The 17,278-nt window shown below is 45.8% G+C and overlaps 1 protein-coding gene across 1 annotated transcript in view; it reads right to left on the bottom strand.

Moving 5' to 3' along the window:
• Positions 1–16,927, bottom strand: part of HS3ST3A1 (heparan sulfate-glucosamine 3-sulfotransferase 3A1) — a 93,858-nt gene extending 76,931 nt beyond the window's left edge. The window contains exon 1 of the mRNA XM_036452307.2: positions 16,077–16,927. Within this exon, the coding sequence (XP_036308200.1) occupies positions 16,077–16,675 (599 nt within the window). The 5' untranslated portion in view covers positions 16,676–16,927. The remainder of the gene's footprint in view (positions 1–16,076) is intronic.
• Between the last annotated feature and the right edge of the window lie 351 nt (positions 16,928–17,278).

Raw genomic sequence — 17,278 nt, 5'->3', positions numbered from 1 at the left:
CACTGGGAATGCCAGTCAGGGTAGATGGAGATTCTTAAAGCAAGTTTATGTTCCTTCCATTCCCACAATGCAGTTTAGCATAGACTATTGCAGCACACCTTAAAGCAGCATCACTATGCTTTTCCCAAAATTTTCAAGAACATTAAACAGGCATAGCGGACACTACTTACGTTCAGTAATTAATACTGAAACCTTAGCATCCATCCAAAGAGCACAATCTGCAATTTAAAAAAAAAATCTGGCTAGAAACTTCTGATAAAAAAAGGTGTTGATCTAGTCACCATGCATATGTAACCATGTTGGTGCAGAAAACATTATGCACAGAGGCAGTAACCAGGACAAAGACACACTATATACATTCCAAAGTCTCCTTCCCTGTAGGGAATTTTATACCTGGATAACTAGCGATGATGGTCCTAAAACATGGATAAGAAACTCACTGGCCAAGTCCAGTCCAGCAAAGGAGATGGCCTAAAGCAGACACCTGGTGAGGTCCCTTACACTCTTCTCTCTGAAGCACTTCCATCCTCCCAATGCCGGCTGGCTCTGTCACACCACAACAGCCCACCTGGTCGGAGGGTTGCCAATCCTCCCTAACTGAAGAGACACCGAACCTCCTCCCACTTCCTTAGCACTCGATACCACTGGCCTTGAAACCATCTGCCACCCACAACCCTGTATGAAAATTTTAACCACGGCCAAAGTAGGAGAGACTTGAACAACAAGTACCATCTACCCACCAATTAAATTCTAAATATAGCCGGGACCAGTTTGGCTCAGTGGATAGAGTGTAGGCCTGTGGACTGAAAGGTCCTGGGTTCGATTCCAGGCAAGGGCATGTACCTTGGTTGCGAGCACGTCCCCACTGTGGGCTGTGCAAGAGGCAGCTGATCGATAATTCTCTCTCATCGATATTTCTAACTCTCTATCCCTCTCTCTTCCTCTCTGTGAAAAATCAAAAAATATATTTAAAAAAATATATTTAAAAAAATTCTAAATACATATTTTTATCATCATACTTTCTATATTTGTATTATCATATATCTATTCATCCATCTCTCCATGCTGTCATATTTAATGCATTTCAAAGTAAATTATAGACATCAGTACAGTTCCCTCCTTCATGGCAAAACCTATGGAAACTGTCTCTCTTTGGGGAAGAATACACCCATGTTTTCCTGAAACTGCGCCCCTCCCACCCCCTCCTTGTGTTCTGCGGCACACGTTGTGGCCATGGTCACAGCTGTCATGCCCTTTGATGGCTCCTGAGCTTGATCTCATTCATGAGCTGCAGCTCACCCCAATGTACCTCCCTCTCCCAGGTCTACAAGAAAGCTGTTTGTTCTCCTTGACAACTGTTATTTCTACCTGTTCCCTATCATAGTCACAATTACTGCTAAACACACTTGAGCTGGAAATACTCTCCAATTTCTCCCTCCCCGCCCCCCTTTCCTCATGCTAGCATTCCACAAAAAAAGCTTTACAATTCCTGTTACCGAAAGGTCTAGCAAATCACCCCCGAGCCCCATGCCTACTGCCCCGCTCTAGCTCAAGCCTCCATCTTCTTCCTTTTTTGGGTCTTTTAACCGTCACCTGCTCAGAATCCACCAACTTTCAGAGGCTTAGGCTCCACAGCAGAACCAGGGAAGATAGGAAGAGTCAGTCTTCTACTGAAAGCCTTCAGCACGGACTCCCAGGCTCTGTCCAGCACGGTAGCCACTGGCCTCATGGGGCTAGTAAACCCTTGAAATGTGGCTGGTTGGCACAGAGACTGCTGCATGCATCAAACCCTCACTAGGCCTGTCATATCTTGTAAGAAAAGACAAAATATCTCATTGAAATGTTTTATTTTTGTTTACATATTGGAATGTTAATATTTCAGACATATCAGTTTTTGTAAAAATACTATTAAAACGAATTTCACCTCTTCATTCTTAACTTTAAGGCAGCTAATAGAAAATTTTAAATGGCATATGTGGCTCCCATTACATTTCTATTAGACAATGCTGACCAAGAATAAGGTCCAAACTCTTGAAACATGCTTTTTAACAATCCTCAATGATCTCCTGGTGTCTCACTCCTCACTTGCCAAGGCAGGTGGTTGAATTAAACCACATGGTGAGACCATTTCTCAAAATGAAAATCAGATGATAAGCTATTCCCTCATTGTGTCCTCTATCGCCATCCCAAAGACAAAAGGAGAAATGGGGAAAAAGAGGAAGATCTGTAAATTATACATGTATTGAAGTACAAAGTCAAGGAAATATCGATGAGTTATTAGGCTTTTAATAAATGACCCAAGACAGCTTTGAGTTGTGCTTATGTGGTGCCTTTTCTAAAACAGAATGCTTGTAGTGGAGCATATCATCACTTTACATGAAGTGCCATCACTTCAAACAACTCCAGCGATTTCAGAAAGTTCCCCAGGTCACTGTCCTGCAGATCTGGATGGACTGTCCCCTCCTTATACGGCTGCAAGGACCTGGGTCATTCCTGAGCTTTATCACTAACCCACCTCAGGCACTCACACCTCTCAGGAGATGGGTGGTGGGCACTCACCTGAGAGAGACAAGGTAAGTAAAGAAGGTACCACCTTTAGCCTCCCTGGAAGTCTGCTCACTCTGACCAGTGAGCTGAAGGCTTGTGTTGGTAAATGCAATGGGTGGTTTTTTTGTTTGTTTGTTTGTTTGTTTGTTTTTAGAAATGTTAAATACTCTCTATTTAATATTATACATAAACTACACTAAAATGCCTTTCATTCAGCAAAAGGCAACAGCATAAAGATAGGGAATTTTATTAAATTGGCATAGTTGGGACCAAAAAGATAAAATGGCCCCTGCCAGCATACCTGCAGCCCTTCCTTTTAACAGAACTTGAAATCTGATCAAGTCTTGCAGGTCTAAGAGACAGTCAAGGGTTTTCCTCAGAGTTTAAACATATTAACACACCAGTTCTATAAATCTACATGTAAGCCAGTCTCCTGCAGTTTTGAGATGGCACGCACCAACTGTGAGAAAAGTTGAACATCAAGAATCAAGTCCAGTCATGTTTTTAGAAGGGAGAGAGGGGCAGTGATAGCACTTGCTGAACCCAAATCATCATCAGAGCTCAAGAAGCTGACCATATTCATTCAACCACAAGCCAATCTTACTTAAACCAGAGCTGCCTGAAAGACATGCTCTGTTAGCCATCCATGATCTGAATTCTGGTGTAGGAGATCAGTTACACATGGTAAATATGGTACACATAAAGAAGTCACCAGACACTCATAATAAACAAGGCCGTGGCCAACTAATCTCATGGTAGCATTATATATATATATATATATATATATATATATATATATATATATATATATATATATAAATTGATTTTTTACAGAGAGGAAGAGAGAGGGATAGAGAGTTAGAAACATTGATGAGAGAGAATCATTGATCAGCTGTCTCTTGCACACCCCCTACTGGGGATGTGCCCCGCAACCAAGGTACATGCCCTTGACCGGAATCGAACCTGGGACCTTTCAGTCCGCAGTCCAATGCTCTATCCACTGAACCAAACTGGATGCGGCATGGTAGCTGTTTTGGATAAGCTATCAGCCTGCCCTTTCTGCACTCTTCTCAATGCCAGCAAAGAGCAATTTTCTTCTAGGACATACTCCGTGGGATGCTCCAAACACTCAATCAGAGTAGCCTCACCCCAGGTGATACCTTTGTTCTTGTGGCATCCGTGTAAGAAAGTCCAGGGACCTGACCTGTCTTTTGTCCAAACAGACCATGGAGATTTGGCCCAGTCTTGTGCTTGCCTCCCTTCTCCACCTTCTCCACAGTATGGCACTGGGCACACTTTTGAACAAAAATCTCCCTGCCCTTCTCAACATCCCCCATTTTTAAATCACTCGTTAGGCACTCGAAACACGAAGGTTCCCACTCATAAGCCAGAGGTCCCGCTCTCCGATAGATACAGTTTTATTGGGCCATCGCAATGCCCACTCACTTACGTCTTGTCAAAGGCTGTTTTCCTGCTCTAAAAGCACAGCTGCATAATTGATGGCAACCATATGGCTCACAGAGCCGAAAATATTTGCTACCTGGCCCTTCCCAGAAAAAAAAAATATCAACCTCTGCCTTAAAGTTCATTTTCAATTTTTTTGTTGTTGTTGTTAAACAACTAGTGAATCTATGACGTGGCAGGTACAGCTCTAGGTCCTGAAGATACAAGATGTAGATCCCCAGCACAGGAGGCAGCATATTTGCCTCAGTCTCTTCACACAGGACTCCTAGTCACACCAGCCAGAGTTTCCCAAACTCTTTTTCCATTGAGATCCACTATAGCAAATATAGTCTATGCCCAATCCTTTCTGCACGTGCACACACACACACACACACACACACACAACTGAACGATGTTTGTCAAGATGGACGGATTGCTAGCTACCTGGATTCACTCTTCTAGCATATCCTATTGTAGCCCCTTCCGTTAAATCCTTTGATTTTATTATACACGAATGTCTTGTGACTCAGTGTTCGAAGACTCTGGGTTCACCAGCTTTTTATTGTCCAGCTCTGGTCTTCCCTAGAAGCCACAGTTTACAACCTAGCAACTATTCCCCTCAGATAAGTATGACTGCTTCATCCAGGCAGAATATTGTTTTGGTTTAGATTTGGTTTTGGTTCTAAATATATGAATTATTTCCCAATACATTAAAAAAAAAAAGAAGAAGAAGAACATGTTCCCCAATATTTTTCTTTATTAGTGTTCCAAGAGTATTTTAAAAAATCAGAGGGCATGGCCGTCAGGAGTCCACTTTCTTACTTGTTCACCACCAGCTGGAGCTGGGAAGTCTTTAGTCCAACATTTGCTTCCAACCTGCCAGCCTTTGCCACAGGAGAAACGCACCTGAAAATCCCAAGAATTTTTATCACAAGCATTAACTCCCCATGACTTCCCCCCCACACAAATATAAAACAGATCCAATTTGTTTTCTTTCCATCGTTAAAGCTGGCAGGGCTTCGAGCAGGCCCTCTGGCTTTGGGGAAAGCCGTTTAACAGATACGGTTGGAATCCAGGTCCTCCTACACCAAGAAGAAAGAGTAAGGTCTCATTAGAAAGAAAAACAAGTGGCCTTTATGTCTTTAAAAAGAGAAAAAGAAAGGAAGGAAGGAAGGAAGGAAGGAAGGAAGGAAGGAAGGAAGGAAGGAAGGAAGGAAGGAAGGAAGGAAGGAAGGAAGAAAGAAAGAAAGAAAGAAAGAAAGAAAGAAAGAAAGAAAGAAAGAAAGAAAGAGAAAACACCCCCCCCCCCCAACATTTGATGAAAGAAACTACAAAAATAATTAGAGTCCACCAGGAAATAAAAAAAAAGAAAAGGAGATGCTCTTTTTGTTTACTGAAAAGCGTTTGTGCAATGAAGTCACTGGTGGCTGCAGCATTTTCCTACCAGACTCTTCAAACAGTGTGTGTGTGGGGGGGGGGGGGGGGGTGGGGGGGGGGAGAACGTGGCTTCAGTTAGGAAAGGTGCAGCCGAGGGGAGCAGCAGGCTCTGGAAATGGAACTTAAGTTGCTGCTTAATCCAGTTCCCTCTTTAAATACCTGAACTTAATGAGACTCTGCCAAGATTTATGACCTTCACAAACACACCATTTCTGACTTTGTCATTCAAACCAGCCTGGCAACTCTGATATTTTCTATTGAAAAGAGAGGGCTAATCCAAGTAAGAGCTCTGTAAAAGGGAAACGGAATTTTATTCCCATAATTTGATTGATTACTTCCTACCCTGAACACTCAGGAGAGAAAAAGCAAACGTTTTCCTGCCTGTGCTCGGGTTTCTCCCACTAATCTTTACAAGCAGAGCAGGCAACAGGCATAAAATACAAATTACTTACAAGGATCCATAGGCCAATCGGGCCTCTAAAATCTCTAAGCATCACTGACTCAATGCAATGCAGTGCTTTAATTCACCAATTCTGGGAGGAGAAAAAATAATGCTATAACTTGTTCCGTTCTCTGGAATATTTTTTGTCATTGGTGCAAATCCTCCAAAATTACACTTATGTAATTCTGAGCCTGCAATTGTTTCCCAATTGTATCCTCCAGAATTATTCCCTGGCCATGGGAAGCCTCAGGCTCCTATGGTTTGGCTTAACCCTGGGCACGGCACCTCAGTTTCTCCATGCGAAGAAGACTCTAAATGGCTTTTAATCCAACATCCTTCATAACTTACCATTCAATCTGACTAGAAACATGTCTGATGTGGCAAAGACCTGGCCACTATCCTGGCCAGAAATCAATGAGATCAAAGTTACTAATAACAATAATGAAGATAGACAGAATTGTGTGTGGAGGTAACAAATGGGCCCTGCCCTCATTGGGAATATTAATATATCTAAAGAGTAAAAAAAAATATCACTCAAAAAGTGCAAATACAGAAATAAGTGAGAAAGATGGGCTTAGGCAATGACTCAGCCACATTTGGGGGGTGAGGGGGATGGGGAGGGCTGTGAGGGGGCCCTGGGGGGATTCCTACAGACTATAGGAGCGGGTGTTGCTGAAGATAGCAGCCAAAACACGGCCACCAACTCGCCTTGCCCCAATTCCAGGAGCAGCAAGAAACTATCTGGTTATAACTCTGATCATATTTTTGTTTTCCGATGCAGCTGCTTAGAAGGAAGAAGCTTGCTCAGTTGGATTTTTTCACTGTTATTATGATACTTTAATGGGTGAAGAAAAAATCAATTGAATGACCCAGGATTTCGGATTGCTCAGAACAATGAGTCCTGAGATAAGATTACTTCTTAAAAAAAAGAATTACACCAAAAGCAGAGGCAGCCTCTCTTATTATATCCAGGTCAGTGAGCGTGCAAGGATATTTATCAATTACTTTAAAAAATCACTTTTCAGCCACATGTTGATACATTGCCTTGTCTTTTAACAGAAAATTCAGGACCCAGAATCAAACATTCCAAGTCACTCTGCCTCATGGGCCAGTCCTTCCGTCCCTGCCATCGCCAAGCCACCGAGGCCTGCTAGCCGAACACATGGGGAATGTCTCCTGGTGGAGCACGGGCATGCTGGGCCCAGCACCAGTCCTGCTATTTGGCTGTATGAGTTCGGGCAAGTTACCTTGAGCCTCTGTTTCCTGATCGATAATTGCACCTACTTAATAATACTAATCAGATCCATCAAATCTCCAGACCAAGCAGCAGGGCACACAGCAGCACCCAGCACAAGGAGGGCCCAGCCAATGTAGCCATTCTGGCCCATCTGCAATGATCGATGAATCATCCAGGAAGGACTCAGGACGGAAACACGGGCTTGGACGGCACGTTAGAGCAGATGGATCTAACAGACACACAGAGCAGTCCTGCTGACCGGAGAACGCACGTTCCTCTCCAGCGCAGGGAACATTCTCCAGGAGGGATCAGAGGTGGGGCCGAGGACAAGTCTGAACAAACGTAAGAAGACTGAAATCCTAGCAAGTATCTTCTCGAGCACAACGGTACAAAGCTAGAAATCAGTAACGGGAAAACCCACACATGTGTAGAGATTGAACAATCCACTCCTGGACAGCAAGTTAAAGAAGAAATCAACATGGAAAATAAAATAAAATTTCTGGAGACAACTGTATAGGAAAAGATAATCTATGACAGCAGCAAAAGCAGTTTGCCAAGGGAGGTTTACAGCTATGAACGATATGTCAAGAGAAAAGGAAGATCTCAAACAACCTGGCTGTACCTTTTAAGAAACCAGAAAAAGAAGAAACAACTAAGCTGAAAGTCAGTAGAAGGAAGGAATTAATATCAGCAACAACAGTGGCAATAAATGAAACTAGACTAAATAGACAGATTTTTATCATGTGATTGCAGGGTTCAAGTGTTTTGTTAATTTAAAAAAAAATGGTTCAAAATGCACGCAGAAAATTGTATACCAACGAAGATAGAAAAATACCAAACAATAAGTTGGGAATGGCAATAAATCAAAGAAACCCACACTACCTACATAAGCATCAGCAGCCTCTCTTTTGCAGGAAACAGGTTCATAAAACAGATCTAATAAAGATAAGTGACTCAACCGTTAATAGGAAATACCGTTAAATTCTCTGATTTTAAGGTATAGCTTATGTGCGATTTTGTTTTGCTTACGTAAACATGTAATGACAGTTGTGAAAAATGTCAAAGGAAGTGCTTCAAGTCAGATTTTCATTCCTCTGTGGAGCTGGACTCTCCGTAGCACACTGTGTGTTTAAAGACAGAAGCAGAGAATACCCGTGTGCCCCTTGTAGGGACTTATAGCCTGATGACTCGCCTCCGGTTTGGTAGCTCCAGGAGGAAGAACCGCCCAGATGGCCAGGCCTGGCCCTCCTGTGCTCTGAGGGTCAGAGCTTCTGTACCCTCTAGTCCTTTAGCCCCGCGATTGCTCCAGATCTGCTTGCTCCTGTGGCTGACCTCCTAGCCCTCGTGCCTAAACCAAAGGTGAAAAGCGCAGAGTTCCAGTAAGTGGTAGAATATCTGAGCTGGCCTAGGAAATCTAGGCTGTGCTGTAGCCTTAGCCACAAGGCAAGTCCACAGCCCTAAGCCCGTCTCTTCATCACTGGCAACTGCTCCTCCTGTATTTGTAGCAAAAGAGACAGATGCCCACGTCTGACTTTCCTCTGACCCCTACCTCAGTCCCCCTCGTCCCCGTGACCTGTCCTTGACATAGAGTCTTTGCTCTCCCTCCAGCAGGAAAGGGACGCAGTCGGGGCAGGCAACTTCTTAGACCTTCCTCACTTTACATTTGCCAGAGAAAGAAAGAAAAACAAAACTATCTCAGCTGGATTCAGGGACAAGAGAGTAGGAGGGGAGCCGTGAGCCGATTTTCACAGGAAATCAGCTGAGGAGGCTGAGCACATCTGAAGCGACAGGTGCTAGGGTGGCGGGGAAGCCTGTGCTGGGGCCTTCAGAGAGGAGAGAGGACCAAGGACACTAGGGAGCTGCCAGCGGGACATGCCAGCGCGAGCCCTGTCCCTCTGTGCTGACACTACCCTGCCATCTGTGTTGATGGAGCTGTTTTTCCTTTTGCTTTAGAATAATTTTAGATGTTAAACCCGTAAAAGAAATAGTAGGACGCATTCTCATATGCAACTCTGCCTAATTCTCCTAAGCTTGTTGTCTTACGTAACCCTAGTGCAATGAACGAAACCAGGAAATGAACCTCGGAAGAGTACTATGGGCGGTCGCCAACCGGTGGTCCATGGACCACTGGCGGTCCATGAGGTCTGAAAGGTTGGAGACCGCTGGAGTAGAGCACTCCCATTACTCACATGTCCCCTTTCCCATGAACGGCCTTTTTCCGTTCCAGGATCCAATCAAGAGTATCAATCACCTTTATTTACTAATTAGTGATCAGTCTCGCTTGCCTCCTCCCATCTGGGATAGTTTATCAGCCTTACATCATCTGGACGATTTTCAAGAACACTGGTCAGAAATTTTGTAGATGTCCCTCCATTTGGTTGGTCAAATGTCTTCTCATGATTAGAGCGAGATGATGGAATTGGGAGGAGAGGGGACATCCACATGATAACAAGGCAAGGTTAACCTTATCACTTGATTAGGGTGGTGTCATCCAGGTTTCTCCACCATAACGTTCCTATTTTTCCCTTCCCTCCTGCGTTACTTTTACCCTGGCCCCCTCCCCCTATGCAGCTCTGGCTGGGATCTGGGCTGTGGTCCCAGGAAGGCCCCTGAAACTCTAGAAGCACTTCTCCATCTGCATCCTGGTAAGCAGGGCCTTTGCAGTGCATGGCGGGACATGAAGGGTTAAACAGACTTCTGTGCGCTCCCCGTTAGGAATCACAGGACCTTCCTCCAGAGCCTGTACAACAGGGGACGGAATAAGAGTGCCTGCTGAAATAAAATCATCTGGAAGTATTTTCATTTGAGGCTGGCTTTCAGAAACAGAGGCAAAACACACTAACAAAGCTAATCTGGGGCATATGGCATTCTTTTCAGTCATGTGCATTTCTAATATAAATCTCTTAATCATTTATATCTTGTTTTTCAGATTTATTGTGAAGGCAAGTCTCTTTCATTCCTCTCCAAAGAATAAACTCCCTACCCAAAAGAAGCAAGCTCAGGCAGAGAGTCAAGGCAGCTCAGCCACACCAGCAGATCGTACTCGCTTGTAAGTGCTCCCTGACACAGCCCCGCCCCACCCCCCTTTTTCAGTTGAGGCTGAATTTATATTCTAATAGAAATCTTTTCAAACTTTAGCCATTTCGGTTCCTTGCTGACGCTTCCTTCCACTAGGTGGCGCTACAGGTCACATTCAAAGTAAGCTGCTCTTAGGAGTCAGTGAATAGATTAAAAAAATTTTTTTTTCGAGAATACCACAAGCTTAATGTCAAGTACTTAATTCTTAATAAACACTTCCCCTTTTCTTTTTACATTTGCTGTCATCTGACAATTTCTGAATCAAGCCTAATTTGAACTTCTGACATCCCTTCCTGACATGTTCATAGGATGAATGTCAGTGTTAGAGGCATGATAGAGACCACGTGAATAATGCAAAAAGCAGAAGTTTCTATCATTGGAGGCAAAAAACAAACAAAAAAAAACTGGGAAGATGCTTCAATCCACTGAACCTGGCATTTCCTCAGTTTCTAAGTTCTGTTCTCATAATTCTATTTATTAACTATATCGCTATCCCCTACAGATATTTTTAAGCTGCATCACATTTAAAGTGCTGGCAAGCATTTTTAAGACAGTTTTACAAATGCAAAAGCCTAGGAATCTAAAGTAATACTTAGGTGTAATTTCTTCTTATTACACATTAAAAGCATATAGTTAATAAGAAACCTCAGTGCCACAATGTTAGCTCATCACTTAAGCAGAAACGCATTTCTAAAAGTTTGAAGTCTATCTAATATACCTGGAAAACACACCAAGAAATGCAACTTTTTAGCAGCCAGGTGGAGAAAGACATCCCCCTAAGGAAACGTGCTAAGTATATTCTCGGCCCAGACATCTGACTGGTGGTAACTGCAATGTGCGATTGTTCAAATGCGTTCCTTGCAGATGTGAGGCACGCCTAGCTGTCTGTGACTCCTTCCTCAAGATGGAGCATCCGTCTGTGGAAGGTTAGCCCCATTCTCAGTAACAGCCCCGGCTCAGGGCGTTCCCGTGCCCCTTCCAAAAATACCGATTTGACACCTATTTCCTAACCAACCAACAGCTACTTTGCCAGAGTGTTTTCCTTTAAGGGGAAGGCAGAAGATTTTAATATTGTGGAGGATTTTTAGTCATAGATGGCTATGCTTTTGACATAAAACATAAACGGCACATTATAAATCTCCTTGTTATGAAGAGATATTTGCTCACATGAGGTATTCCAGGACCAAGCTGAATGTGGCTTGGTTGTTGTTATTGCTTTTAGGGCCTGAACTCATTAGTCCCAAAGCCTGTCCCATAGCAGGGCAACTGATACTGTTCAGAAGTTTCCAACCACTTCATAACTTTCCTGGTCTCAATGCCATCCCTTTCCCCTCCTGTAGGTGTCTGGCCTTGCACCAAGTGCGTGTGGGTGTGCAATCCACAGACACACAGAGTGAGGCTATCTGACTTGTTTGCTGGGCAGGAGGTGCCCAGGGCAGAAGCTCAGCAAACAAGTGGCAGCACTGTGGCATCTCCACAGGCCAGTGTGCCACCTCTCAGGGATGGAGGTGACCATCACCGAGAGCCCCTGGGAAAGTATGTATGAGAGAAACTGTGCCGTCCCCTCCCTCCCCCCCCCCCCCAGACATGTGCCCTAGACTCAGAGTCCACAGCAACTTCGTCCTGTTTCCTAGCCCCTTCCCCATGTTCTTAACTCGGCCCTAGGGACAGAGCGTCCGCTCCGGCCGTCATCCATGTGACCGAGCCCGGGTGGCCAGGCCTGCAGCTCCCTTGGCTCACATTTCCTGTCCAGGCCTCCACGCAGAAGGGCCTGCGGCTCCGGAGGGTGGGAAACTGTGCGCGGAGGTCCCTGCAGCTGCTCCCAGCTGCTGCCAAGCCCGCCTGCCCCGAGAAGAACCACAGCTCCTCCGCTCGGCCTGGCCGCCCTGGCCTTGAAAAACAAGGCAGCGCCCGGTGAAAGCCAGGAAACTTCGGCCGGGGGAGAACTGACTCCCAAATACGGAGCGCAGCAATCTCCGATCTTCCTGAATGCTGCAGAGCAAAACGATTCCGATGATACCGATCTCCGCTGAGATTGTCCAGGCTCACTGAAGGAAGCAAATCAAAACGTAGGAAATAGATGTGCCAGCAAAAAAGACTGGCTAACAAATACTTCCTATCCTGTCCTAAATATGAAACCAAAGTGCTACAGAAACCAAACATGTATGTATGTGTGTGTGTGCATCTCCATCAATTACACAGATTTCTCTCTTTTAAAATTCACAGCAGGGTGCAAATACTAGGACTTCCTGTTTGTGTGTGTGCACACACGTGGTCATAAGTGTGGATTAGAAGTGCTATATTACAAAATTTGGTCATATATATATATATATATATATATATATATATATATATATATATTCATAGAGAGAGAGACACCCATATACATAAATACACACATCTTTAAATCCTTCATGAGTAGGTATGTCTCGTCTTCAGATAAAAAAGGATGCCTTCTGGCTGGTGCAGAACAGAGGGAGGACCTCCTATCCAACCCTGAGCTCACTGCTCTCAAACCCCTTAGAGGCATGTGGTGGTGACTTCCAGAAAAGACCTGAATCAGCCTAGAAGCCAATGAAGCAGTTCCCTGCTCTCCTTTATGCACCCACCACACAGACAATGGAAATGGAGACCGTTCATTGCAAAGGATTGCTTTCCCGGGACGTGCAAGCCGCAGACATGTGTTGTACTGATCTCATGTCTGCTATTTTAAACCCATCCGTGTGGTGTTTCACAGCCAGGAAACTACACTGAAGCAGCCTGAATGATCAAATCTCCTAGAACATTAAAATTTGCTTTTGTTTCATTTATTTTAGAATAATGTTAGGACATTTTAAATTAATTAGAAAAAAAATCATTTTTAAATATTTTAAATAAGTGAATTTTCTTTGCCTTTACATACCGATTTGTTCAAAGAAACAATTGATTACACTATTCTCGGGGTGCAGTTTATAAAGTACTTTCTTTTCCCCCCGGCATGATACATACATTAAAACATCCAGAAGGCATTGCTAACTCTCAAACTCCTTCCCCAAGGGATGCCCTCCAACTTCCTAACAGCAATAGATCCGTCCCTTTGTCTGGACAGTAGGGGGCACTGCCACAGCAAACTACCATGGGCAGAAAAAAGGGCTACACATGTATGTGTGAATCTCCCATATTACTGAGCATCTAAAAGCAATTACACAGATTTCTCTCTTCTAAAATTCACAGCAGGGTGCAAATACTAGGACTTCCTGTTTGTGTGTGTGCACACACGTGGTCATAAGTGTGGATTAGAAGTGCTATATTACAAATTTTGGTCTAACTCAAGAAAGTCTAACTGAACCCCTTATTCTAAAATACTGGCTAAATGCAAGCAGCTGAAATGCACTTAACAGTTAACCCCTGGCAGGGTAGTTGGTTAGGTTGTCCACCGGATGCGCCAGGGTTGCAGGGTCCATGGCTGGTCAGGGCACACACAAAAAGCAATCAATGAACACATCAATATTAGTGGACCAACAAGTCGACTAAGTTCCTCTCTCTCCCCCTTCCTCTCTCTCTGTCTATCTAAAAATCAATAAACAAACCAAAAATTAAAACACGCTTAGTAGTTAAGTGGCATTCTCTGAGGGAGATTTTTTTTTCAAGGTGAAATCTTCAGTGTTTCTCACAAACGTCAAACTCTAACTTCAGGGCCAAATGAAAGGGAACTGTGGCAAAATTTCATTAAATAATCACATAATCCAGGCTCCACAGCTTGGATTTTTTTTTTTAATGAGTTTCCTATGTAATTGAGTTAAACTTAAATTTATGCGTCCAATAAAAACCCATTGCAAATGGCAAAACAAAGACATTGCTCCAACACTTGGAAAATTAAATTCACCAAACCATGAAGTCTACTGTGCAGTTATTTTTGTAACCGCCATAAATTGCTTTATAGAAACTCTTCTGCTGGAGTAAACAATCCAAAGCAAGATTTACTTTACAGTACGCATCCAGTTTCCAAAGAGAGAGCATTCTAAATGTTTATGACTTTTCCCCTTCTCTCCCTCTCGCTCTCTCTCCCAATACTTGTGTTTCTAGTTACCTTGAAGCCTTCCTTCCTCTCTCACAAGCTCAGAACGTGCCACAGAAAGTAAGATCCAAGTCTCTACATGTCCTGGGCCCTCAAACACTCATTTCTGGAATATGAAGAAACAATCCTACTTTGTGGAAATAAAGTCTAAAAGGTAAAATTTAAATAAAGGGTTTTAGTACGAAACATCTCACCATCTATAATAGCACCTCGGAGCCAAACACTGACTCAGATACTCGGGGCACTCAGCTTGTAAGGCTTTCACTCATACACTGTACAAGGCCGAATTCAATGGAACTGCTACAGATAAGAGTTTTAGGGGTCTTTAATCACTTCTTTCTTGTGTCCTTGATGGAAAAAACAGAGCCGCCTTTGTGCGAAAAAGAAGGACCTGTTGTTTTCAGATTCAACAGGTCATTTTTATAAGAACTTCCCAGAGGATACAACATAAATGACAGAAACACAAGGGGATTTTTTTAAGAGACTGATGATTTTAAGTGATATATATTCCATATTAAGGAAGGGTTGTTTGTTTTTCTTTCCAGCCAATGAAAAGTGACTGTTTTTAAAGTATTTCATGCTTGGATTTGACTTTTAGGACCCCATGTTTTCTCATGAGTTGGGTTACTGTAAATTCAGCTCCCGAAAGCTATCTGAGAGAGTGTTTGACCCCTCGTGTAAATAAACTTGTCAAATCATGTCCATTTCTGTTCGGGGGGTGCATGGTTGATTTAGTGGGCTTTTGATATATATATTTAAGATGTGTTGTAACTTTTGTAATACTGTTTCTGTTAAAATGACAAGGGGACTGCACACTTAATGAACAAGCTAACACTGTGAAGTGGTAAGTCCTGGCTACATGATTTTTCCTTGCTCCTGGAGTAAAGAAAAAGGCCAATATTTTATGGCAAACAAAGTCCAGGTGACACTAGGATTTATTAGAGTCTGGCTGATTCTATTATTAAAAATGGGCTGCATCGGAGAGGACTGCTAAATTTAAGATTAAGATCTAAGTCAGACTTGTTTCCTAAACTGTATTAAGAGGGTTTTCCATCATATAACCAGAGTCCTTACATTTTGCCCTTTTCTTCCTTTTTTTTTTTTTTTTTTTTTTTTTTTTTTAATTAACTACCTACTTTCTAAAAAGAATTGTCTGAAGCGCTCTGGAAAAGTTTCTGCCACCCCAGAAACAAAAGGTACTTACTCTCCTCTCACCCCTCGCCCCAGACTAAAGTCATTGCCAACGCAGCCTACTTGGAAGCACGGTGACCCATTGCTGGCACTTGCTCCAACTTATTTTTCCCAGCTTCCTAGACTCTGATTCTTGACACTTTTACGAAGTTTCTAGAAAAATAATCTGGGGGTCAAGGTGAATGAATACATGGTGGCCTACACTGCATTTGGCACAGGGGATTGACCAGGAGGGAAAGGCTTCCTCAGGGGAGGGGTGTCCCCCCAATAATTGATAACCAAGTTCTAGCTGGGGTGCGATTTCCTTTTTCTTTAGCTGACAAAGACCCTCTCTCGGAGCAAGAAGAAAAGATGAGATTGGCTATTATATTTGTGGAAAAAGGGCATTCTGAGGACTAAAGAAAAACCCTCGAAGGCCCACATTTCCCACCCACCCACCCACCCACCCACCCACCCACCTGCAGAGTGGATATCACCCACTATCCTGGTACAAGGAAGGCGCCCCGCAAGTTAAGGACAATCGCTGAGGACCTGTTGCCTTCTTCCTGGGATGGGAAGGGAGGTGAATTGGGGGTCCACATGGGCTCTTTGGGGCCCTCCCTCCACGGCCTCCCCAAACACGTCAGCGCCCCGCGCCCGCTCACCGGTACCAGGCGAGGCCCTTGTCGTAGCTGCGGTCGAAGAAGTGGGGCTCGGCGCCCACGGCGCGCACGTCGGGGTGCACGCGCAGGAACTCCAGCAGCGCCCGCGTGCCGCCTTTCTTCACGCCGATGATGATGGCCTGCGGCAGCTGCTTGCTGCCCTCATCCAGCAGCAGCTCCAGGGTCCCCGGCGGGGGCTCGGCCGCGCTGCTCCCGGCCCCGGAGCCCCCGGGCCCGCCGGCCAGGCTGGGGGTCTCTTCCTCCCAGGCCGCCTCCTCGCGCCCCGGAGGCCGCCTGCGCCTCCTCCGCGGCCGCAGCTGCCAAGAGAGCCGTCCCTGCGCAACTGGCCACGCCGCTGGCTCCCGGGGACCGCCTCCGGCCAGGGCGCTGCCACCTGGGGCGCGCACCCCCTCCTCGCCGCCTGGCAGCCCCCCTACGACGACCACGGGGCCCGACAGGGTCCGGCAGCGCTCGGCCAGGCAGTAGAAGACGTACAGGGAGGTGAGCAGCGAACAGAGCATCAGCAGGAACCTCCGGAAGATGCTGCGGGACAGCGGCTCGGCCGGGGCTGGGTGCGCTCCGGCCGGGCCCGGAGGGGCCATCCTAGCCAGAGGCGACGTCGGGGAGCGCGCGGGCCATGCTCGGCCGGGACCCCTCCGGGCTCCAGGACATCCTCCTCCGGGAGCTGCTGCCCCCCTGCCGGGGAGCCAGACCCCTGGAGCCGGCGCGGGAGCTCTGCCTGCCTCGGTCGGGGGCTGGAAGGGAGGCGTGGTGCGCAGTGCTTAAGAGACCATCGTCCTGGACTCGCGAAGTCCTAAGCCTGGTGGCGGGTTTCGGCGCCCAGTTCCCAGAGTCTCAGCCCGGCCCGAGCGGCTCTCGGCCCCGATCGATCTTTGCTCAGCAGCCGGGCATCCCTGGCTCCGTCTCTGGGAGACCCACTGCTGCGGTGCCGCTGCGCTCTGTGCTCTCCAGACCAGCGGCGGCGACCGTGCTTCCCAGCCCCGCGTCCTGGCCTCTGCTTCCTAGGGGCCCCGGGGCTAGGTCCCCCGAGTTCCACTGCCCCAAAGGGAACCGGGAGGCCCGTCCCCAGCCGTCCGCCCCTCTCAGGGAGCGCCTGGCTGCTCCCCGCGGCGCGGGCGCCCTACCTGGGAGCCGCGCGGCCGGCCGGGCTGCGGAGACCTGTCAGCACCGCGGCCGCCGCTCCA

Source organism: Pipistrellus kuhlii, unplaced genomic scaffold (assembly GCF_014108245.1).
Source record: "Pipistrellus kuhlii isolate mPipKuh1 unplaced genomic scaffold, mPipKuh1.p scaffold_m20_p_23, whole genome shotgun sequence".
Lineage (NCBI taxonomy): Eukaryota > Metazoa > Chordata > Mammalia > Chiroptera > Vespertilionidae > Pipistrellus > Pipistrellus kuhlii.
This window is presented reverse-complemented; position numbering and strand designations above follow the sequence as displayed.